Source organism: Halichoeres trimaculatus, unplaced genomic scaffold (assembly GCF_033239565.1).
Source record: "Halichoeres trimaculatus isolate MK-OKI-2021-1 unplaced genomic scaffold, fHalTri1.1 fHalTri1_scaffold_2, whole genome shotgun sequence".
NCBI lineage: Eukaryota > Metazoa > Chordata > Actinopteri > Labriformes > Labridae > Halichoeres > Halichoeres trimaculatus.
The window spans coordinates 10,324,985-10,348,945 of record NW_027437180.1 but is presented as its reverse complement, the minus strand read 5'-3'; the positions used below and the strand labels follow the sequence as shown (position 1 = coordinate 10,348,945).

At 40.8% G+C, this 23,961-nt stretch overlaps 1 protein-coding gene across 1 annotated transcript in view; it reads right to left on the bottom strand.

Moving 5' to 3' along the window:
• sorcs3a (sortilin related VPS10 domain containing receptor 3a) overlaps positions 1-23,961 on the bottom strand; it is a 402,752-nt gene that overhangs the window by 55,022 nt on the left and 323,769 nt on the right. The window contains exons 17-18 of the mRNA XM_074686947.1: positions 20,171-20,284; positions 10,481-10,652 (exon numbers count right to left, since the gene is read on the bottom strand). Of these exons, the coding sequence (XP_074543048.1) occupies positions 10,481-10,652; positions 20,171-20,284 (286 nt within the window). The remainder of the gene's footprint in view (positions 1-10,480; positions 10,653-20,170; positions 20,285-23,961) is intronic.

Genomic DNA, 23,961 nt, shown 5'->3' with positions numbered 1-23,961 from the left:
AACGAATGAACAAACAAATGAACAAACGAACGAACGAACTAAAAGCTACAGGGTACCCGCCTTCCAGATTGGCAAAACTCAAGATCTTAATATCTTCTTAACTGCTATGTAAGAAAAAAAATATCTACCCCTCTTCTGTGAGTAGTGTTAGAGAAATTAGCACTTCAAGTGGGTTGCATTTCATGTAGAAGGATGGAAAGGATTGTTTTCTTTCTGTGCAGTTACATGCCTTAACAACTCTTTCAATCATACTTCTGTCCCAGTGATGAAGACTCCAGGGCCCTGTTCTACGAAGCAAGTTCAGCCTAGCGAGATAGCCTTGGAGTTACCTCGCTGAACTGAGCGCGGTAGCCGGCGGTCTCGCTACACGGTTTTACGACGCAGGTTATCAACCTCATAAGTGGATCCATCTAGGCAATGAGCGCGTGCACGCATATAAGGCGGAGCCCGCTGCATTTGACCAATCGCGAACATGGAGCAGTCTGGAGCGTCAGAGCAGGCGGAGAGAGAAGGACCGCATACTTCACACAGGAGGAGCAGGAGGTGATTATGAGGAAGTATGACGAGCTGAAACATGTAATTAACGTTAAAAGCAACACCGTCGCCGCTGCTAAAGCACGGAAGGAGTGCTGGCAGAAAATTGCTGACAGTCTAAATGCGTAAGTGTAGTGCAAAAAAAATCTTTTGTGCCATTATCACCCTGAAATAGCACTGTTCAGCATGCACTTTTACTTTAACATGCAACATACCTAATTTATTTCTTAGATGAATTTATTCATTTGTTCATTCCTATCGTGTTTACATTTTTTGTGTGATATGTAGCCTACATGAGCCCTACATGAATTCCTGTCACAATTTTAATATGGGCAATAAAATATTGTTATGGAACAGAAGTGTTGGCATTGAACATCTTATTACGGCAATGAGAGTTCTTCATTCCCTTTAACTACCTATAGAAAGTGTCATATACTACAAACCCCTCCCCGGAAAACGGGAAACTTTCATAAAGGTGGTCATCCGAAAAAAAGAGAGGGTCGAGCTTTGATGTCCACGGGATCCTCTAAGAATGGACAAGCCATTTGGGCGGGGTTTTTATAGTCCGCGAGTTCAAACTGGAACCTAACCTGCCCCGGAGCAGGTTCAGCGTATGTTGCCATGGAGACTCGCCTCGCTGAGGAGTGATCCTGTGTCATAGAACAGGGAATCTGAAACCTATCCTCAAAGCTACCTCGCTAGGCAGTAATCCTGCTTCGTAGAACAGGGCCCAGGCTCCTCTGTTCTATTTAGAAACAAACACAGACACTGTTTGCTCCAAGTGTGACTGTTGATGCTTCTGACTACAGCCGGTGGACACGTTCTCTGGTCTTCTGAACAGTGAAAGCACTTTTACATCAGCATGTTCACTCATTTACACACATTCACTCATGACAAAGGTTGTTATGTACAGCTCCTGTCAGCGTTAACTGTTCCCCATGCTCACCAAGTTAACTTGCCATAACACTTTGATATCAAACCACCAACTTTCTGGCTCAAAGACAACTGACTACTGAGTCACAGCTGCTCAAACAAGGAGGAAAAGACTGTTTCAAGCATGTGTCTGTTTTCTCTTGCAGCCTTGATCTGCCGTCGTCAGCGTGGAAATCTATGGGTGTATCTCAGCTGATGTGATATGATCAGTGAAAATATAGGGATGAAAATAATACACATAAATATTGTACATTGATCATTTATTTTAAACAGTGAAAATGAAGTACATTAGCACTAAGTTAAAAAAAAAAAAGTTTACTTGTGCCTGGAAACCACATTTACCTGGTGTTGACACAAACATTGTGAAGATGCTAAGGTGTGTGGATAAAAATATATTAAATGTAGATGTCTTGCTGCCAAAAATGACTGCAAATTTAATCAAATGTGTTCATAAAAATCTGATAAGTTAGGAAAACCTCTCTGAAGAAAAAAAAAGTCAATTGGTAATGTCTTTGCCTCATTTACTTTTCTTTGTGCATTTTGTTTTCTCATGGCCAGACATCTCATATTAAGGCCGTGCAGAGTTTGGATTGAACACTGCTGTAAATACTTCAGCAGCGACTCCTCAGCAGTCTCGTCTGATCACAATGTTTGTCTGCAGGAGATTCCATTTAGCTTTCCACTGGGGCCAGAAATATGTCTTCACAAAAATATAATGCTTGTAAGAACAAGTACAGGACAGTGTGTGTCCAGGGTGAGAAATGGTGATGTGGCTGATAAATATTCAAACTGGCTAAAACAACTGTAAAGAAGATCACAGGGATTTTATATCAACCAAAAAATGAAACGCTGTGTGTAATGCAGAGATGGCCACACAAACAGCAGCATCAAATGAAAAAAGATTTAAATCTAGTTGAATAATGACTACAGTTCAGAAGCTACAAATGAATCTTTTTAACTTTTCATGGCTTAAGGGGACAATTAAAAAGCTCTCCGGGAGCCAAAAATATCCATAAAAAATGTTAAGAACAGTGTCTCTTATGAAAGTACAGAATGATGCCTCTACTCTCCAACTAAAGCCCTGAGCTGGCAGAGCAGTAGTTGGCTCAGCATTGACAATGAAAGTGACACCAAATCATGCCAAAACATGCAGGGACATTTCTAGGATTTAGAAAATACAACAACAATCATAACTGTCCCACCAAAAAGAACAATTACCTGAACAAAGACTAAAATGATGATGTCAGAAAATGTTAAAGTGTAGCACCTTTTCTCCAGTTAGCCTCACTGATTAGTGGTTATCTTAAGGCTCCACGGCTGTTCAGTCCTAGCTCCTTGAGTTCCCTTTTCATTGTGCGTGTGGAAATGTTCGTACTTTCACTATCTAACTTAGCCCTGAGATCTACAGTTGTTTTTCTTTGATTTGATTTCACCAAATGTTTCAGTGATCGCAGATCTCCATCATTCAGGAGTTTTTTCTCCCTGGTAGACAATGGGTCCCACTCTCCTTCCAGTTTTTAATGATACGTTGGAAAGTTTGTAACCCACTTTTAGTGGTTTCTGCAACCTACAGAGATGTTTTCTCTGCTTGATGCATGCCAATGATTTGACCCTTCTCAAACGGACTAACATCGACCGCAGGATGTGTCTTTCCACATGGTTGTTGAAGAAATGAGAAGCAACTCATTACACCAGTTGGGGTTAAATAACTTGTCACCAGCTGAAAGATAATCACCCATGCAATAATTATCCAATTGGAGGGTCGTACCTGTTTGCTTAGTTAAATCTAGGTGGGGACATTTTTTTATTGGCTAGGCAGTGTATATGTGAGGCCTGAAACAAAGAAGTAACACACTCTCCTCTGCAGGTAAGACCAGGTAAGGTTTCCTGTCTGTATAAAGCCAGGTGTGGGCAATTAGTGGCTGTCTTTGTTTGAATCCTGGTTGCAGTGTGGCAGGACTGCTTGCTGTGTCTTATGAGAGGTGCTCCAGGAATGTGGAGTGGATGGGCCATTGTTACAGGCTGTTTGTGTTTCCAGAGTGAGATTTTGGTTCACATTGCCAACAGTAAGTCAAACTTGTTCCCAGTCAGGGTTGGACTTTGCTGGGGCTGCCGTTTGTTAATGATTCTCTTCATCACTTTTATGGACAGGATTTTATAGCATAGCCAAGCAGCACAGGGATTCAGATTTTGGAGGCTCAGGATCCCATCTCTGCTTTTTGCAGATGATATAGTCCTATTGGCCTCACTTCGAGTTGAGAGGGAGTCTTTGCACTAAGGGGAGCAGTTTTAGTGCCTCAGGGTGTTGTTTCATGAGCAAGGGGGGTAATGAACAAGAGATTGACATGATCAGGACAGTATTGACAGGTACTGTACCTCGACACTTTACCGGTCTGAAATAAAGAGAGAGCCAAGCCAGAAGGCAAGCCTCTCAAACTTCTGGTCAATCTACGTTCCAAACCTCACCTATGGTCAGAAGTTGTGAGTAGTGACTGAAAGACTAAGATCAGATATTAGCTTTCTCGGAAGGGTGTCTGGGCTCAGCCTTAGAGATAGGGTTCAGGACCCTGGCTTCCAGGATAGGCTTGTGTAGAGCTGTTTCTCTTCTACATCGAGACTAATCAGATGAGGTGGTTTGGGGATCTTGTAGGGATGCATCTTTGGGGAGGTGTTTTGGGCATGCCCAGCTGGAAGACCTAATCTTCCCAGGACACAAGGGATTATTTCTTTCAGCTGATCCGGGAATACCTCGGTATCCCAAAAGAGGAGCTGGTAGTAGTTGTCAGGGATGGGGGTCATTGGTCTTCGCTGATGACATTGCCGCCCCAGTGACCCTGACACGGAAAAGTTGGGAAAAACGGATGGATGAGTGCTGAAGCTGGTCTTGGCCAGAATAGTCTTGTAAAATATTTTTTTGAGCATTGTGAAGCATTCTTGGTTCAACAAAATTAAATAAATAAAAAAAATACGGTTGAGGGAATTATGCCACTCATACATCAGGAGAACAGGAAACAGTTGGACACTGCTCGGTTGGCTCAAGATAGCTGTGAAAAATGTATCTTCTTCTTCACACATCAAAAACTCACTAGTTTAAAGGTTAAATTTTATTATTCCATCCATCAATTAAAGGAAGTGTGAAGAGAGGTGTGAAGATGATGGGCTGTTTCACATCATGAAACAGTATATCTTGACTGGGAGAGGGCCATGACCAAAAAACAGGGACGCTAGAAATGAATAATTTTCTCTTCAGGAAATTGATACCACATCTTATCCTGCCTTAAGAGGTCCATCATGTGAAACTGCTTATGACAGCAGGATGTAAATGTATGAGGATACTGCCACAAAACACTTTTCCTTCCACAAGTTCAGCTCATGAACTCTGTGAGACTTCTGGCAGCTTGTTTGTATATCATCATTTGCAGAATAACAGATATAGTAATGTTGTGCGTTGTTTGTATGCAGCCCCAGATTTGAATGTCAGTTTCTTTAAGACTTGTAAAAGTATCTCAGAATATTGTTTACTGCAGTTACACAAGGGAGTTTTCATGAGCCAGAGGCACAACACTAACTCGGTCCTCGCAGTCAAATTGCTGGGACCAAGTTATTTCTATAATGTCATCATGCACTTTTGAGCAAGGTGCTTGTGCATTACATGCAGGGATGTCATTTTAACAAGATCCACTAAATACCTTGAAGAAAGAAACAACTCAATACCATACTCCTAAACAGATTCCCTTCACGCCCCCACACGTCCATACTGTGAATACTGAAAACAACAAACTCTTTAAACAAGCTGACGAGAGGAGAGGAAAAACAAGCAAGTGTCTCAAATCCTCCATGTCTCCTCTCTTTGATGGCAGACACACAGCAGAAGTTAAACTCCCCGTGTAGTGTTGCAGCTCAGTGTCATTGAGGTATAAGCAGTTCTCTGGCAAACACTTTGAGAAAAGTCAGTCACTTTTCCAACAGCTATAATTAGTTCTTTGCATAAGAGGTATCGGAACGAATACAAAACCGTTTCTGACCAGGAAAATGGTCCACGAGGTTGCGCTGATTATATTATTCCACGTAATTTCTCTTTCTGTCTTTTTTTGCTACAGTATTTTACCCATTAAATATTTAAGGGCTTTTGCTCTCCCCAAGATATACAGCCAGTGCAGGCTTCATGAATATAAATTAAAGTCTAAATTCATCTTGAGGATTTTCTCAAAGAGGGCTGCTGCCACAAGGTTTTTTTTTTTTTCCTCCCCTCTCTTCTCTTCCCACCCTACTTTTATCACATCATCACAGCACCTGCCCACCCTCCTCTGTAAGCCCCCCCCCCCCCCCCCCCCCCCCCCATCAGACCATACTCTCTCCTGATAAAGAAACAGACCTCAACTCATACCACAGTTATATGACAGCTGCAGAGACAACACCTTTGGGGACACACACTTACCTTGAGCTTCTGCAGGAAACACAGTGGTTGCTAATGCCCCAAAGCCTGCAGTTAATACCAGCGGACTGTTTTCTACCTCAGAAACTTGTGAGACAGACTCGTCCTTGTGATGAGGCCGCCTGGCAGGCCCGGCTCCAAACACAGCACTTCTCACTCACTAACAGGGTCTCTGGTGAGGTCTTTTACTTTTGCTTCTGGCTCAGAACTGTAGCTCTGTGTGGGCGATTTGGAGCTATTTGACTCTATTAAACTTAAGAGAGTGTTTAGAGTGAGGCTTCCATGGGGATCACCAGACCCAGTAAAACTTTAAGATTTTTGCTTCAGGGTTCTAGAAAGCTTTATCTTAAGTTTCAAATATTAAAATATATGTCTTTCTGCTCATTTTCTTGTTGAACCTTTGGTCTTTGGTCTTGTAGTGCGGCAACAAACTGATTTGATTAAGTTATCTATCTATGCATATGTATATACTGTGTATGTATCTAAACACTCACAAACCACTTTATTAGGTATATCCAGCTGGTACCAGGTTGGACCATTTTTTTCTTAACTTTCAGAACGGTCTTAATTCTTGGTGGCATAGAGATGATGAGATGATTCCAGCTTTATGACATGGAGCGTTATCCTGCTGGAAGTAGCCATCAGAAGATGGGTAAACTGTGCTCATAAAAGGATGGACATGGTCAGCAACAATACTCAGGTAGGCTGTGGACTTTAAACCATGCTCAGTTGGTACTAAGGGGCCCAAATTGAGCCAAGAAAATATCCCCCACACCATTACACCACCACCAGCAGCCTGAACCATTGATACAAGGCAGGGTGGATCCATGCTTTCATGTTGTTCCCTCCAAATTCTGACCCTACCATCGAATGTGGAGCAGAAATCCAGACTCATCAGACCAGGCAACGTTTTTCCAATCTTCTGTTGTCCAGTTTTGGTGTTTCTGTGTGAATTGTAGCCTCAGTTTTCTGTTCTTAGCTGACAGGAGTGGCACCCTGCTGCTGTAGCCCATCTGCCTCAAGGTTGTGATGTATCTTTTCTTGAAGGAGGATCACGTTGGGTCCCCCAGACTGACTGCGTGCTAACTTTGTGGCCCAAAGCCCTAATGCTGGCTTGAAGAAGACATGCAGTTCAAGAAAGAGATGAGAGATCAGGCAGCTTCAGTCCAACACTTTATTCAAAGCAAGCAAATTTGAATAATGGAGTCAATGCAATGATGTCCCACAGTCAAAATCCCAAAACTAGTGTTCAGTCTCTGCCTTTTATCCCTCTGGGGTGTTTCTAAATATGTGCATGCAGTCCCTCTTTGGACAACAGACTTTCTGTCCCTTGGTTTCTGTATATTCTTCGGTCTCTTAATGAGCAGATATTGTTCAAGAACAGCTGAGAGCACTAAATCTATCAGTCCTGGTAGAATAGAGCAATCTTCTTAGTTGTCAAAGGGGCAAAGGTTAGCTCCTGCTCTGGCTTCTGCACAAGCTACAGGCTCAGGCCTTATGATATATATCCTTAACAGTTGGACGTGTTGTGTGTTCAGAGAAGCTCTTCTGCAGACCTCGGTTGTAACCAGTGGTTATTTGAGTTACTGTTGCCTTTTTTATCAGCTCCAACCAGTCTGTCCATTCTCCTCTGACCTCTGGCATCAACAAGGCGTTTTTGCCCACAGAACTGCTGCTCACTGGATATTTTCTCTTTTGGGACCATTCTCTGTAAACCCTAGAGATGGTAGTGGGTGAAAATTTCAGTAGATCAGCAGTTTCTGAAATACTCAGACCAGCCCGTCTGGCACCAACAACCATGCAATGTCCAAAGTAACTTAAATCACCTTTCTTCCCCGTTCTGATGCTCGGTTTGAACTGCAGCAGATTGTCTTGACCGTGTCCACCTGCCGTTTTTCAAATACTCAGACCAACAAACATCCATGTTAAAATGTCTTTATATCTCTTCCTTTGTTCATATGCTTAGTTTGAAATTCAGGAGCTTATCTTCACCAAATCAACATGACTCATTGAGTTGAGTTGTTGCCATGTGATTGGCTGATTATCAGGTATGCCTAACAAATAATGTATGTTTATTTTTTAATAATTGAAGACAAATGAATGCCTTTTGGGTTTAATTAGTTTAAAAATAGCCGTTCTTCTAACTTCTATCCTATTTTAGTCTGTTAAACACATAAATGTTGTGATCATGTGCATAATTCTGTTCTGACCTCCTTGACATCCCATCAAAGCAGTGTCACTACTGATCTAACAAGACATGGGCTCCACTAGACCTCTGAAAATGTGCTGAAATGTTTGGCAGCTAAATATCAGCAGAAAATCCTCTAAGTCCTGTAAGTTTTGAGGTGGACCCTCCATACCTTCCAACAAATTCTCGATTAGATTGAGCTCTGGGGAATTCATAAAACAAGGTGGTGTGCACCAATGCCATTCTCTTCCCTTGCCCAGTCAGCATTGTCATCAGCAGTGGATGTCACCATTAGTACCAGTTTTAACTTTAAGAGCAGTTTTTAGTCCGATAGCTCCACTCACACTGATCAGCATTCACTCTTCACACACATTAATGAATTCGGTCATCTTTGACCCTTGTCCCTGCTTCACTGGTTTTCCTTCCTTAGACTATTCATAGAAGCTGCTGACCACAGCAGATTGGAAACATCCACTACTGTTTAGGGGACGCTCCGACTCAGCAGTCTAGGAGTTATTGAACCCAAGTGAATCACAGCTGTTTAATGTTATTGAGGACAGAGGGTGAAATAAAAAACACTAGACATCTAGACTGTACCACCCCTCTGGCGGAGCTGTGTCAAGGGGTGGATCACTGACCCCGGAACTAAATTTAGACCCTAGTTTCTTCTGGTCGAAAAGTATTTGCTGTAGTCCTGAGTTCATGGTGAAAGCTGTTGCAGTAAAAAGGCACCTTGATGCCCTGGACCTACTTTTGAAAATATTTTACCTAAAAAGGCAAGTGTGTCATCAGCATGGCCTCTGAGCTATTAATGGCACACTAAGTAGTAAAGAGCTCTGAAAGATCCCAAGAAAACACAATATGACTTTCCTTCTGTGTTTTCTCATCACTTTAAGTGCAATGATGTGAACCATCAATGTCAATAGGTGGCACAAGTTGCTGAGCATTTGGCAGGTGACCCTGGGTAATTGGCCTGTGTCACTGAGGGACTGGCATGTGTCCCTGAGCAGTTGGCAGGTATCCCTGAGCATTTGGCAGATGTTGCTAAACAATTGGCACAAGTTGCTAAGGGATTGGCGTGAGTTGCTGAGGGATTGACACATGTCACTAGGGAATTGACATGTGTCCCTGAGCGATTGGCACAAGTCACAAAGGGATTGGCAGGTGTTGCTGAGAAATTGGCAGGTGTTGCTAGGTGATTGGCACAAGTTTCTGAGGGATTGACAGGTATACCTGAGTAACTGGCACATGCTGCCGAGCGATTGGTACGAGTTACTGATCGATCATTGGCATACCATAAGTTGCTTTTGGATCTCAGAGTCACTCCCTGTGTTTGCAAATACTCTAAACTCTTCTTCATCTCTTCAGAAAGATCACGACTCTTGACAATCAAAACCTAATTTCACCAAATGTCACAAAGTTGAATAAAAAAATTATCAATCCATACTTGATTCAAAAACAAAGTCTGAAGCAGAAATGTGCTTTTCACATCAAACAGACAGATCTGAAAAAGCTTTTTCTTTTTGGATTATTCCACTTCAGTTCATTAAATAGAGATGCCATTAGACCACAGTAAAAACAGCTGAAGTTTTCTTAAACTGCCTCAGTAAGCTTGGTCAGAATAATGGAATCTGGGGTTCACTGAGAAATTCTTTTGCAGAGCTGAGCCTGACCAATCCAACGGGGTCATCAAACTGGACACTGATCAGCCTCAAAGAGCTGGCAGCATCAGTTAATTTGATGCAGACACAATTCTTAGGAAGATTTTGAAAATGGGCAATCAAACATGGAGGTGAGAACATGAATAAGACTAATGTTTGTTCTGAACACAGAAAGAGTCCCAACAGAGGCAGATTTTTTTCTTCTTCATAATTTGGCGTTAAGGTAACAGATCATGAAATCTCATCACCAGACAGGATGCAAGGGTGAAAGTGTCCAAGGCTGTCTTCACAAGTAATTTCTGTATCACAGAAAATCCTTTTTTTATAATTAATAAGACTTTTTGACACTGACCAGTCCAATAAGCACTATGGCTGCAGTAGAGGGTGCCTGCTTTTCAAACTGTGCTAAACCAATGTCCCTGGATAACTGTAACTCGAGGAAGGTGATTCATTGTGAACCTACAGATAATTATAAACTGACTCTGCAGAGGGGGAATATTTCAACGTATAAGGCAGCCAGGAACACAGCTCAAAAATAAATGCTGATTTTGTGTTATCTGCAAGGTGTAGGTGTAAAACAGAAAACACAAAGACTGGCTCCAATCTGTTAGCTAACATAACTTTTAAACAGCTAATCTGGTATTTGTTCAGACAATCTATTTAAAGAATCAACAGATTAAGTCAGAGCCTGAGGGAAACTTTAAAGAACCTTATTGTTTGGGACCTCACCTCATCCAGGTGCACCAGGAAGGTCACATTGTTGCCCAAGTTGGCGGTGAGTTTGCCGTCTCTGGTGGTCAGCTGGAGTCCTTTGGGAGGTCTGTTTGGGCATTGCTGCTTTCTGGGTGTGTACATTTCTTTGACACCTTTCGTACAGTTGTTCAACACCACTTTACGATACCTGCAGAAAGATCCAGACACAAAACACAAGTGTGTTACTGAAGACAATAATATCCTTCCTTTTGTTGCGGTGGTGCAGCTGTTGAGCCTTCCAGTTGCACAAATCAGACCAAATGATGACTGGCATCAACAGCTGTATCAGAGGCTGAGATCTCTTTCTAAGTTTAATCACAGCCGTAGTGAATAAAAGACTTCCACTGCAGCTTTACTTTTTAAGGTGTTGGCCCCCTGGGAGACTCGAGCCAGCAGAGAGGACACAGCTTGGCGCCACAAGCAGGGAAATGGGCTCAAGGTAAATTGATACAACACAGGTGAAAAAAATCTGAATCATTTTGGAAACAGAGCATGTTCATGTAAATCATGAGTTTGGTAAATGATCTTAATCAGGGATCTCAAATTCGTGCCATGGAGGGCCAAGAGGCTGCAGGTTTTCTTTCCAACCAGAAACTCCACCAGCTGATTTCACTGATTAGTCCCTGCTCTCTACTGACTCTTTTTTCCGTTGCTAGGCGCTGCCCAAGTAGCTGCCTGTTGCAGCAGCTCTCTCGTCTTTGTCCGTTTCTTGTAATTTTTTTCGTCTCTTTTCATAATCTTTGTATTTGGAGTGGATCATCACTTTGTATGGTTCATTGTCGGTCACGGACACCAAACTTTTTGTGGCTTCTGCGATATTTTTTACTATTTTTTCTCCTGTGTTTGTCTGGAGATACTACATGTAACCATGGCTGCATTGTTTACATGCGAAATTAGCTGTTAGCAGCCTGTAGCATGTCAATGCTAACTAGTGTAGGGCTTGGTGATTTCTCTCAAGCTGAGGAGGAGGAGGTGAGGACGACGTGCTGGTTCTCGGATGTGAGCTGGGAGGTGACGACGACCATCGTTGTTGGGAACGTGGGATCTAGCTCCGGGGGATGGACGAGCTAGCCGTGCTAACCCAGCGGCATCATGCTGTTCACAGACGTGGCTGACAGGGCTGACGTCGGACGCCGGCGCCACATTGGAAGAGCTTCCCCTGCTGTGGGCAGACAGGATCCAGGAGACAGAGACTGAACAGACTGCTGGGGAGGCTCACTCCTGGACCCTGTGAAGGTGGAGACTGGCTGGACTGGAGAGTAGTGGATGGGATGTCGTCATCTAATTTCTTATGGACCTTTTTGCACTTTCTATACTCTTTCTTACTTTTGTTTTCTTAAATGCTGCGGTGACTCCTGAATTTCCCTTCGGGGATAAATAAAGTATTTTCTACTCTATTCTATTCTACTTGAAGGTGAGGTAATCAGTGAAATCAGCTGATGGAGTTTCTGGTTGGAAAGAAAACCTGCAGCCTCTTGGCCCTTCATGGCATGAGTTTGAGACCCCTGGTCTAAATCATCTCCCAACCGGAGAAAAACAAGCATTCAAATGATATCTTGCAAAACATGAAGGGAATTAATGTATCTGATCTTGTTGTTTATTTATTTTTATTCAAATGAACTCTTAAACAGCTCATCACCTAAATATAGAAACATGAACAAATCATTTTGACTTGTGAGGAACTTTTAGTTTGTATTGGTATCGGCGCCCTCTATGGGCATGCTGATACTTTTAACACTAGAAGAACCAAGACGGTCTGAAAAACCGTTTTGGGTTTTACAATACAAATATCTCTGTTTAGAATAAATCTTCTAACCTCTCCTTCTATGACTTTTCCTAAATATGTGTTTTATACCTTTTCTGAAGCAGATAAGATCCTCAAGAACAAAACAAAACATTTGTGAGCATTTATACTTCCGACGACACACAACGGCCTAAAGGACCGCTGGTAAAAATGATACATTCTGAAGGGTTGTTTTCCGGCGTTATGACTTGTGCGTTCCACCCCCCCCCCCTCGCGTTCGCGTTCGTGTGTGCGTGTGCGCACGCACGCGCGCGTGTGTGTGTGTGTGTGTGTGTGTGTGTGTGTGGGTCTTCTGATCCCAAAGGAACTGAAGGTGAAAATGATAAAATTCGCGGGGTTGGTTTCCCGCTGTGCATTCCATATCGATCCCCGGGAAAATCTCAACAGAGAGAGACAGAGAGTTAGTGAGAAGGGATAGTGACAGAGTGATACAAACAACAAACGAACAGACTGACAGAAATATTAGACAAATTAAAAAACAGAACGATGAAGAGAGGAGCCACGAAGAGGTATTCCCTGGAGGAGGCTTTGGTTATGATTCAGGAGGTCAGTGAGGATGAGTCTGATGGTGGCGAAGTGTCCGACATCAGTGATGTGGACTGGAGTGAAGAGGAAAGTTCAGAATCCGAGTCTGAACCCCCAAGGGCCAAACAAAAGAAAAAGTTTGAGCCAGCTGGCCCATCTGTGAAGGTGTCCACTTCAGGTAACCTGGCTTTTATTTTTATTCATTTTTTCTTTCTTTATTTGCTTGTTTTCAAAGTTATTTGTGTGAGGAAAAACAAAGATGACAAGTTAGCTAGGCTAAAGCGCAGCACAAAAGCCCAACAATAAATGGGTCTACTTTCTACTAACTACCTTGGTGCTGAAAAAGGTATAGCCTATAAACAGTAAGATATCCAAAATGATCCTCAATGAATAATAAACGTAATGTTGTCTGACAAAATGTAACAGCTTGATCTGATCTCCCATCACAGCTGCTGCCCTGTCTAGCGCAGAGGTCACACTGGTCTCTGAAAGAGCTAGCCCTTCATCTCCAGGTAGAACAGCTGTTATAGGCTTACTGTCAAAAAGTTTTCTTCCATCCATGGTGTAAAAAATTCAAATCTTAATACATCTCAACAGCAAACACACCAGCTGATGGCAGGAGCGGGCCCACACCGTCGCCAGATGCGCCGTCTACAGTTTCAGGTAAAAATATTACAAAACTCCTCCAACGTAAAAAACGTAAACCAAACACAGGATAACATCAGGCGCACTCTTCATATCATAGATCACATTAATAAACACCATACAAGCGCTGCCCTGATCAGCTTAGACGCTGAAAAAGCATTCGACAGGGTCAGTTGGGATTTTTTGTATAAAGTTCTAGAGAGGATGGGATTCAACGATAAATTCATTAAATGCATAAAGGCACTATATACAGACCCCTCAGCCCGAGTTAAAATTAATGGACACCTGACAGACGCTTTTAAACTGTACAGAGGGACACGACAGGGATGTTGTGCTAGTCCTGCCCTCTTTGCAATATTCATAGAGCCACTTGCTCAAAAAATTAGACAGGAGAAAGAGTTGAGAGGTGTTATGGTAGCAAGAGATGAACACAAAATAGGCCTATTTGCTGACGATATAATTACCTTTCTTCAAGACCCAAACTCAACGTTCACTAACTTAGTAAAGGTAATGGAAGATTTTGGAATTATGTCAGGCTACAAATTAAATATGTCTAAAACTCAGGTTTTAACGTTCAATCACAAGCCAAATAAAGAAATAAGGAAGAGATATAACTTCAACTGGAATGCAAAGTCAGTAAAATACTTAGGAGTGACAATAACTCAGGAACTTAAAAGCACTTATGAGATAAACTACAAACTAATAAACGATAATATTCAAAGAGATGTGGCAAAATGGTCAAAACAAACAATCGATTTTAGTTCAAGAATAGAGGTGGTTAAAATGAATCTCTTGCCTAGGTTGTTATATCTCTTCCTCTCGCTTCCAGTTAAAGTACCAGACTCACAATTCATGGCATGGGACAAGCTAATATCCAGGTTCATCTGGGCGGGGGCTAGGCCAAGGATAAGATTCAAGACCCTCCAGCTAAAGAAAGAAAATGGTGGACTGGCGTTGCCCAGCCTTAGGGAGTATTATTATGCAGCACAGTTAAGATATATAGCATACTGGTGCTCTCCAAGTTATCAAGCCAGATGGAAGGTCATTGAGATGAACCTGGATCAGGCCCCTCCACAGTCTAGATTAAGTGGAAAAGAACAGATGGTCTCACAGTGTGAAAACTCGATTATGAGAGAAACACTTAAAACATGGTATGATGTGGTTAAAAAATACAACTTAAAAGGAGACAGCAAGTTGCTGATGTGGCCCTCTCACACCTCCAAGTTCAGACCAGGAGCGTTAGATAACACCTTTGAAAAGTGGAGAGACAAAGGAATGACAGCCATATGTACATTTATAGACAACCAAAATTTTAAATCATTTAGACAGCTAAAAGATGAGTTTGGATTAGAAAATAGAGATCTATACAGATACCTTCAACTAAGACACTTTTATGAGACAGAAATAAAGAAGGAAATCTCAGTAGAAGGGAATGATGTGATTGAGGTGTTGACAGGTGCATATAAGCAAACTCCTCTAAAAATTGTCTCTAAACTTTACAGAGGTTTATTAAAGCAACAGGGAAGAAATACAGAATACATAAAAGTGAAATGGGAAAAGGAATTTAACATTGTGTTGTCTGAGAGTGATTGGCATTCCATGTTCAAGACCCAACATACATCAACTAGTTCTAAAAGATGGAGGGAGTTTGGGTGGAAAAATTTAACACGTTTTTTTATTACACCAAAAATTAAAAATAAACAATTGGGTCAACAACAATACTGCTGGAGACAATGTGGGCAGTTGAATGCCAACCACTCTCATATATTTTGGTCATGTCTGAAAATACAAAAATTTTGGGATGGAGTTTTGAGAGTTATGGGCCAAATTTTTGGATATAGTATCCCTAATGATCCCCAGTTTTTATATCTTGGACTGATACCAGATAATGTGATATTTAAAGAAGATAAATACCTGTTTAAGATCTTATCTCTTGCGGCTAAGAAAGCCATTACAAGAACCTGGCTGAGTCCGGAGCCACCTGGACTGAACCACTGGCTGGACATCGTGGAGGAAATCCGAATAATGGAACAAATGACCTACAAGCTACGAATCAAAACAGAACTTTACACTGCAAGATGGTCAAAGTGGCACTCTTATGTAGGAGAGTAGTGTTTGCACCCCCCCCCCTGATATTTTTTTTTACTGTATTATTGCTTTTGTATTTTTGTAAAAAATAAAGTTTAAAAATAAAGTTTAAAAAAAAAAAAAAAAAAAAAAAAAAAACGTAAACCAAAACTTATTTTTTTCATTTCCAAATATATTTTTAAAACGAAATAGTTTCAGAATAGGTCAATTTGTGTTATAGAGCCTGTCAGAAGAACTGTGATTTTCATTACGGTGGCATTCTGTTCCTGTTCGCTTTGTAAACTACTGAAAATCCGCTGCCTTACCACACACGTATATAGGCTAATCATTCATGTTTTGCACTTCCAGGCCCATATGAGCAGGGAAAAGATGGGACCATGTGGCAAGTTGTCCAGCCTGGTGCGCAGTCGGGGAGACAGCAAGTCCAAAACGTGCTGACTGAATCTGCGGGTCCCACAGCTCACGCCAGGCGCAACGTCGAAGACGCACTGAGCGCCTTTTTGTGCTTGCTTGATAGAAAAATGCTGCAGCACATCAGGGACTGCACTGTGGCAGAGGCGCACCGTGATGGAGATCAGTCATGGGATCTGACGGTTGCCGAGCTGAAGGCGTTTATCGCTCTCTTGTACGTAAGAGGAGCATATAATAAAAATATACCGCTGGAGAGCTTCTGGTCCGAAGAGTGGGGGCTGGCATTTTTCAAAACTACCATGCCAAGAAACAGGTTCAGGGAGATCATGCGCTACTTGCGTTTTGACAGAAAGCACGACAGGCGCTCACGTTTGTGCGACGATAAATTTGCCCTGATGTCTGATGTGTGGTGTGGCTTTATAAACAACTGCATTGCCTGCTACAAACCTAGGGCATGCATCACCATCGATGAGCAGCTGTTTCCCACCAAAGCTCGATGCAGGTTCACCCAATATATGGCCAACAAGCCAGACAAATTTGGTATAAAATTTTGGATAGCTGCCGATGTGGAGAAAAAATATCTCTTGAATGCCTTTCCTTATCTGGGGAAAGATGACAGCAGACCATCACATCAACGGCTTGGGGAGAGTGTGGTGATGAAGCTTGTGGAGCCATACCTGGGAACAGGACGAAATGTCACCACCGATAATTTTTTCACTTCCCTCAGTCTTGCCAAGAACCTGCTGAAAAAAAACACCAGCCTTGTCGGCACACTAAACAGGGTCAGGCGGGAGCTCCCACCTTCAGTTCAGCAGCAAAGAGGGGAGCTGTTCTCTACCAAGGTGCTGAGGCATGAGCGTGCCACTCTCACGGTGTACCAGGGGAAACCACGGAAAAATGTGGCGCTCCTCAGCACCATGCACCCGACTGTCTCCATCGGATGTGACAGGAAGAGAAAGCCGGAGACTGTGACCTTCTACAACATCACGAAGGTGTGTAAATGCTAAAGATTATTATTATTATTATTATTATTATTATTATTATTATTATTTATTTATTTATTTATTTATTTATTTTTTAATAGCAATACAAATGTCATGCTATCATGTGTATCATTGTTATTAGGTCGGGGTGGATGTGCTCGATCAGATGGCTCGGTTGTATTCCGTAAAAGGCGCAACAAGAAGATGGCCTGTTGCTGTCTTCTACAATATCCTCGACATGGCTGCGATAAATGCCCATGTGCTTTTCAAGGAATGCACCACCAGCGTCATCCCAAGAAGAGCCTTCATCCTGCAGTTGGCGAAGGAGCTGCGGGAGGAACATATGCGCACAAAGCCAGTCAGTCTAGCGACAGCACTGCGACCACAACAGCCAGCAGAGCCTGCAAGACGAAGGCAGTGCCAAATCAACACCCAGTGCAAGCAGAACAAGACCTTGGTCTCCTGCAAGAGCTGCAAGCGACCTGTCTGCGGAAAATGCACTGTGAAGACGGAGAGCTTTTGCCCGAAGTGCGTAACGTAGGCACCGCGGGGTTAGCATTAGCATTATTTATCAGCAGACAACCCGCAGCGCTATCCAAGGTGCTGATCGTGCTGTTTTTGTATTTGTTTATTCCTGAAGTTGTTTGCATTCCTAGTTCCAGTTGTCAACCTGTTCGGTCTATGATGAATTAAATTAAACTATCCTTAATATTTCCTTTAAATTATTGTTTAATTACATCACCTTTTTTGGATGTGTTGATGTGTTTGTGTGTTTATGAGTAAAATTTCGAGTTGCAGAGAGGAGGGGAGCAGCAGCATGAATAAAAATAATCCTCTCGATCCTCCAATGATTTTGGTCTTTGTCTTTTCTCCGGCAACATTTCATAGCAATGTATTATAGAGTCAACAATATAGTAGAGAAAGAGATGTGAACTACGAAAATTTAAATATTCCAAAGCTGACTTTGAGGCATTGAAAAAGTAGGCACGAGGCTGTTATTTATTAATTTATTTTTTTAATTGTGTTTATGGAACATTAATTATTTAATATTAAACAGAACAAGACCCTGGTCTCCTGCAGGAAAGCATGCGATCATGTGTGTGGGAAACGCACCATGCCTCAGGCTACATGCCTTTGACACTGCAGCGCTATCCGAGGCACGCAAAAGTTGTGCTGATGTGTTTTGTGGTTTTAACTTAAAACTACAATTAATATTTTCTTAATTGCTATTAATGATGAATAATATAATATGTGCTTTTCAGGGGAAACACATATTTTGAGCTGCAGAGAGAAAAGGAGCAGCAGCTCATATCGTAATTTCGTCTTTGTGTCTTTTCTTCGGCAATATATATATATATATATATATATATATATATATATATATATATATATATATATATATATATATATATATATATATATAATCCAGTCAACAATAGGCTATAGTAGAGTTAATGTTATAAACCATTTATTGTTTAAGGGTGCGCAACGAGAGCTGTCAATTTTAATAGATACTTGCACATAGTAGAAAAAAAAATTAAAGACACTTCATACACTTAAAAAAGCGGACTTGAGGCATTTAAAGGTTTGTTGATTGTCTAGAGTGTTATATTTGTTTTTGAAAGGGATTTCTGGTACATTTATTTTATAGAAAAACAACCTGTTCTGTGCTTCTAAGCAAAAGCAGCTGAATTGTTAATGAAGGTCTGGCTGACCGTTGCTGCGCCAGGAGGGGGGGCTAGGATGCTGGCGCTCCTAGTGTTAACTCTGCTGTTTTATTCCTGGACATGAGTATGTTTTACTCAAATAAATAAATAAATAACAGAAGCAAACACTTGACCACTACAACAGGAAGACATCTTTGACAGGGGAGGGCATTTTAACTAAATTCACTATACGACAGTCACAGATAATTTAAAATCATTTGCTTTTGTCCTGAGTTCCCAGGGAAAGTTCCTGCAGTTTGAAAGCATCTCATGTTGCCCCAAACCCACATTTGAAAATGTTTTACATGAAAAGTCAAGTGTGTCATCACTTTACAATGGCACACTTATTAGTAAAGAGTAGTGAAGCGAACCATCAATGTCAATATGTGGCATGTGTCACAGAGCCATTGGCACTGGTATGTGTTCCTGAGCAGTTTGCAGGTGTCCCTTAACTTTTGGAAAGTGTTGCTGAGCAATTGGCACAAGTTGCCAAGCAATTGACATGAGTTGCTAAGAATTTGGCAGGTTTTGCTAGGGGGTTGGCACAAGTCGCTTAAGGGTTGGCATGTGTCCCTGAGTGATTGACATGCCGCTGAGCTTTGGCACAGGTTACTAATCTATCATTGGCATGCCATTAGCTGCTTCTGGATCTCAGTTTCACTCCCTGTATTTGCAAAAACTCTTGATTCTTCTTCATCTCTTCAGAAAGTAGCTTGATCATGTCTATTAACAACAAACGAGGGAATCACCAGGCGATAGTCACAGCTGACTGTTCACTGGTTACTCGAAGGGTTCCCTGTCCCCCTCCTGCAGAAATAAGGAAGAGACCCTTTATTGATTTTGCCTGTTTAAGTGGCAACTAGCTGTGTTTATGGTGACAGCTTTACAATGCCTCACAAACACTGTCTGGACATTGTATCACATTTTCAAAACATACATTTTACAGATAAGATAATGGTCACGTGAGCTATTGGGGTTTTCTTTATATTAAATGCTAAATTCAATATTTAAAACCAAGATACATCCCATTTGTTTTGGACAGTTTGGACGCCTCTGGTCTATTCTCCCCATAGATCATAAGGTAACATCAATTTTACCAAATACACCTCCTTACAAGAGGTTTGAGTTATTTAAACCCAACAATGTGCTTTCTTTCACATTCATTTCAGTAAGAAAAATGAGTATGAATTTTATGGTGCGTTTTTACATAAACTGTTCTAAAGCTACTTCTAAATTATTTTTGGTGTTTTGTTGTCCCTTGAATACAAGAACACCAAAACAACAAAAAGCTATTAAAACTTAAAAGTTTATTGAACATGGCTAAATCCAGCACCTTAAGTTTAACAATGACCAATCAGCTTATTTATCCCTAATCTGAGTTAACAATCTATCAAAGAAAGAAAGAAAGAAAGAAAGAAAGAAAGAAAGAAAGAAAGAAAGAAAGAAATTTGAATAGTTAGTTTAACTGACTTTTTTTTTTCCTGGTGAACGTCACGTGACTCACCCTGTGCTGTTGAAGTAGTTTTGGCCTTGGCTGCAGCTCCTGGAGACGGTGGAGGGATTGAACCAGAAAGCCGGCCTGCAGTTCCCGTCTCCTCGTCGCTCATATCCATAATCACTGTTTGACAACAAAGCACAGCCACACAGCACAGATCAATATCAGCATGTGAAAAAGGACACATCTTTATGTGCTCTGTATCAACAGTGTGATTCTCCTGCTTTTGTTTCTCATGACCAGGGGCCTGATCTGCACACAGACTCATCATTATTATGTATTGATCAAAGCATCTGCTGACAACTGCACAACAGCAACTACCACGTGTGAAATGTTCCCCTGAAGGGTTGGGGGGCGGGGGTGGCGTCACCACACAAGGGTGACTGACTCGCACTTGCCTGCCAGGGTTTCCAATCACAACGTGATTTACATCAAACAAAGCAAGGTAAGCAAATGTCCATTCTAATAATGATCACGACATTGATTTGCCACTTAATCACCAAGCCAACAAACAGAGCAAACCAAGGAGCCACTGACTGACCGGTCCGCTTTGATTCTGTGGTTGGAATGGTGTGAGATGGTCATTAACAAGCTGTCAAGGCAGATTGGTTACACAGGTGCATTTGGACATGAAGGTTAAAGGTTAGTGCGGTCTATTTGAGCCGAGAAATTGTTAATAGATCAGCCATATGTAGGTGTGACCACGGCATACAGAATATATATTGTGTCTCAACATTTCTGTCTTACTTAAAATAACACTTTTCAGCTTTTTATTATAATATTTTTTAATGATTTCAAGTTGTAAATGTTACAAATGTAGGAAAATTTTTTTATTTTTGTTCTTTTTAAATTTAATTTTACTTCGTTTAAAGCAGCAGAAGAAGCAACCATATCAGGTTTTGGTGTTGGTACCTTCTATATATATATATATATATATATATATATATATATATATATATATATATATATATATATATATATCGATTCCATTGCCAACATAAGGGACTGTTTCCATTTGCAGCATTTCTCGTGAAGGCCCTTCCCTGAATAGCCATTAGGGATAGGAACCTTTCACATATAAAAGGATATGGTATTGATGCCTGGTACCTGGCAAATGATACCAGTACTCAACGGCACCAGTTTTTGGTCCTTTTTTGGGTTAATGTTGTAAAAACATCAAATTGTTAAAGAACAAAATCTCCAAAATTTTTAATTTAACATATTGATTCTTCAATTTATAACCTTGCAATGCTATGTTCAAGTCCAGTATGGGAATTTGCCTACTCTCCCAGTCCCTCACAGTCACAAAGATGCGTAAAGGTGCCTAAACATGGTACCTTTCAATTTTATGTAAATTGGTACCTGGTTCTATAGACAGAATTTAGTTGGCACCTATAAAAGTGCCTAATTTGGTGCCCATCCCTACTCCCCATGCTTCATTTTTACTATAATTCAATGCCATTTCAAAGAAAATCCAGAAATTTTGAGTGTTCCTACCAGTTGTTTGTAATGAAAAATCGACCTCCTAAAAATCAATCCGTCAATAAATCAATCCATCAGTACATAAAGCAGTTACTTCCTTCTCTGTGTAACCCCCTGCCAGTTTAGTCATCAAAGTTGATTTAAAAGTCTATTTTGTATGTAGTGACAAAATCAGCTGATACATAGGGCAGTTTTACGCTTTAAGACAAAGAATCCTGAAAATGTAATGCTCCTAAAAAAGGAGCTGCCAGAGCAAATAAACTGCAGTTATGAGGTTTGAGTACATCTTAGTTTAATGAAGATACATGGAATTGCTTTTCGAGTCATGTACCTTAACGGATTCTATATTCTCAGTGCCAATTTTGAAAGGAAAAAGGAGAAACTTCCTGTCTGGATGATATCTATAGCTGCCAGTAATTAGCAGTAATAAGATAATCTTGGCAAGAATACATATGTTTACACAGTGAGTAGAAATATGCCTGTTTAAGATCTAAAACACTCAGATTCTAGGTTATTTTTTCACCCCTTTTGTTGATGAAACAGAAGTGGCTGTAAATGATAAGAAATGTTTCCCTGACACATTTTTCATCCATCTAGGTGGATGATTGGGCTTGGATTGGGTGAACATAATGTTTTGAAGAGCATGCATTGAAAACTGTATTAAACTGAATACATCTGGTGACAAACACGACATTCTAGTGAGAGGAGATAGCTACAACACACACCCAACTGTTGCAAAGAGAAACACACACTATTTATAAAATCAACATCACCTCAAGCCTCAGAATGTTATGCACCGAAGGGTAGGATATGGCACACAGACTTGTCACAAAAGTGCACTGCATCTCTGAGCTGGAACGCACGATTAGATTTCAAGGTGTGAGTGCAAGATGCTGCTGTCGCTGGATTGACAGAAAAACAGAAAAAAGCCCTACTTGTCTGTTGTTGTTGTTGTTTTTGTTATTGTTATTGTTTTGTAAAGCTGTCAGTCTTTCTGCTTTTTAAGAAGTAGAAAAAATAATTTTTGCATTAAAAAAAAAAAAAAATACGAGACATACGCTTTTTTTTATGGGCACTGTAAAGAAGGCCCCTTTAGAGGTTCATCACTAGAATAAATGTTGCATCCATTGCAAGGCTGTGTGTTTGTATATTTTGTTTGTCCATATACAGTTGTGGAAAAAATTATTAGATCACAGGACGGATCGGGTTGGTATCAAAAACCAGCTTTAAACTTGTTAAAACAGCATGTTAATTGCTAACTTAAATGTGTAGTTTGCATTTCTGTTGGTGTCATAGTATTTTAAATGACATTTCTACCATCTTAATCAATTTAAGAGTACAATTAAATTGCCAAATGGTGTAACCACAAAAGAAAATCGAAAATTTAAAAAAAAAATCACCTTAAATATATACTTTTTTTTTTTTTTTGCCAAGAAATACCTTCTCAAAGTATTTTTTAAGTATTTTGTTTCTAAACTTCATAACGTTGATTTTTTTTGTTGAACTGAGCCGGCCAGTATGCAGTCAACATCTGCTGTATTTACGTGCAGTCAGTAACACTTTCATATTCTGAATATTAGCAAAAATCTGGTTGTGCATAGCCATGTAAACACCAGTAACCCTTTTGAAAAACAGGGATGTGCTGATATTCTGTTTTTTCTAACCTGAACATTTGGTCATGTATATACCTATCAGGATATCCCCATCCAAAGGAACATTAATTTCTGTTCTGAGCATGTTCTGTTCGCAAGGAATCTTGGGTTGTGTCCGAAATCATTCGCTCATTCCCTACTCACTACTCACTATATAGTGAATTGGACTTAGTGGACTCTATAGTCCACTCAATCAGCTCAATTAAACAACATTTCGGACACTACTCACTTACTCGCCAGCTACTTGCAGTGATGTAATAACTCTTTTGTCGCTCATGGACGGCTGGGGATTTACAGTTATAACTTTTCTCAAACACTGCAAAACGGTATTTATTTCAGTGATAACTAATACTATACTTAGCTTATCTTCCGCAACAGCCAAATATAACAGAAACATTTATGACATGTTATTTTTTTTTTTTAAAGATAAACCATATATTTGCGTGGAACTTATGCTGTGTTTGAGAATTACAAGGTCCAGTGAATGCATCACAGTTTAGCGGCTAACGTCCGTGTTGCTTGTTTCTCTGCTCGAAGTTGTGAGACAGGCTCGTCCAAAAGTTAAACATAGAGCTCAGTCTTATTATCTGACAGGTTTTAATGATTTTTTCATGTTATCAGTAATCTGTAATCATGTAATCAGCCATTTCTCCTTTTTGAACTGCA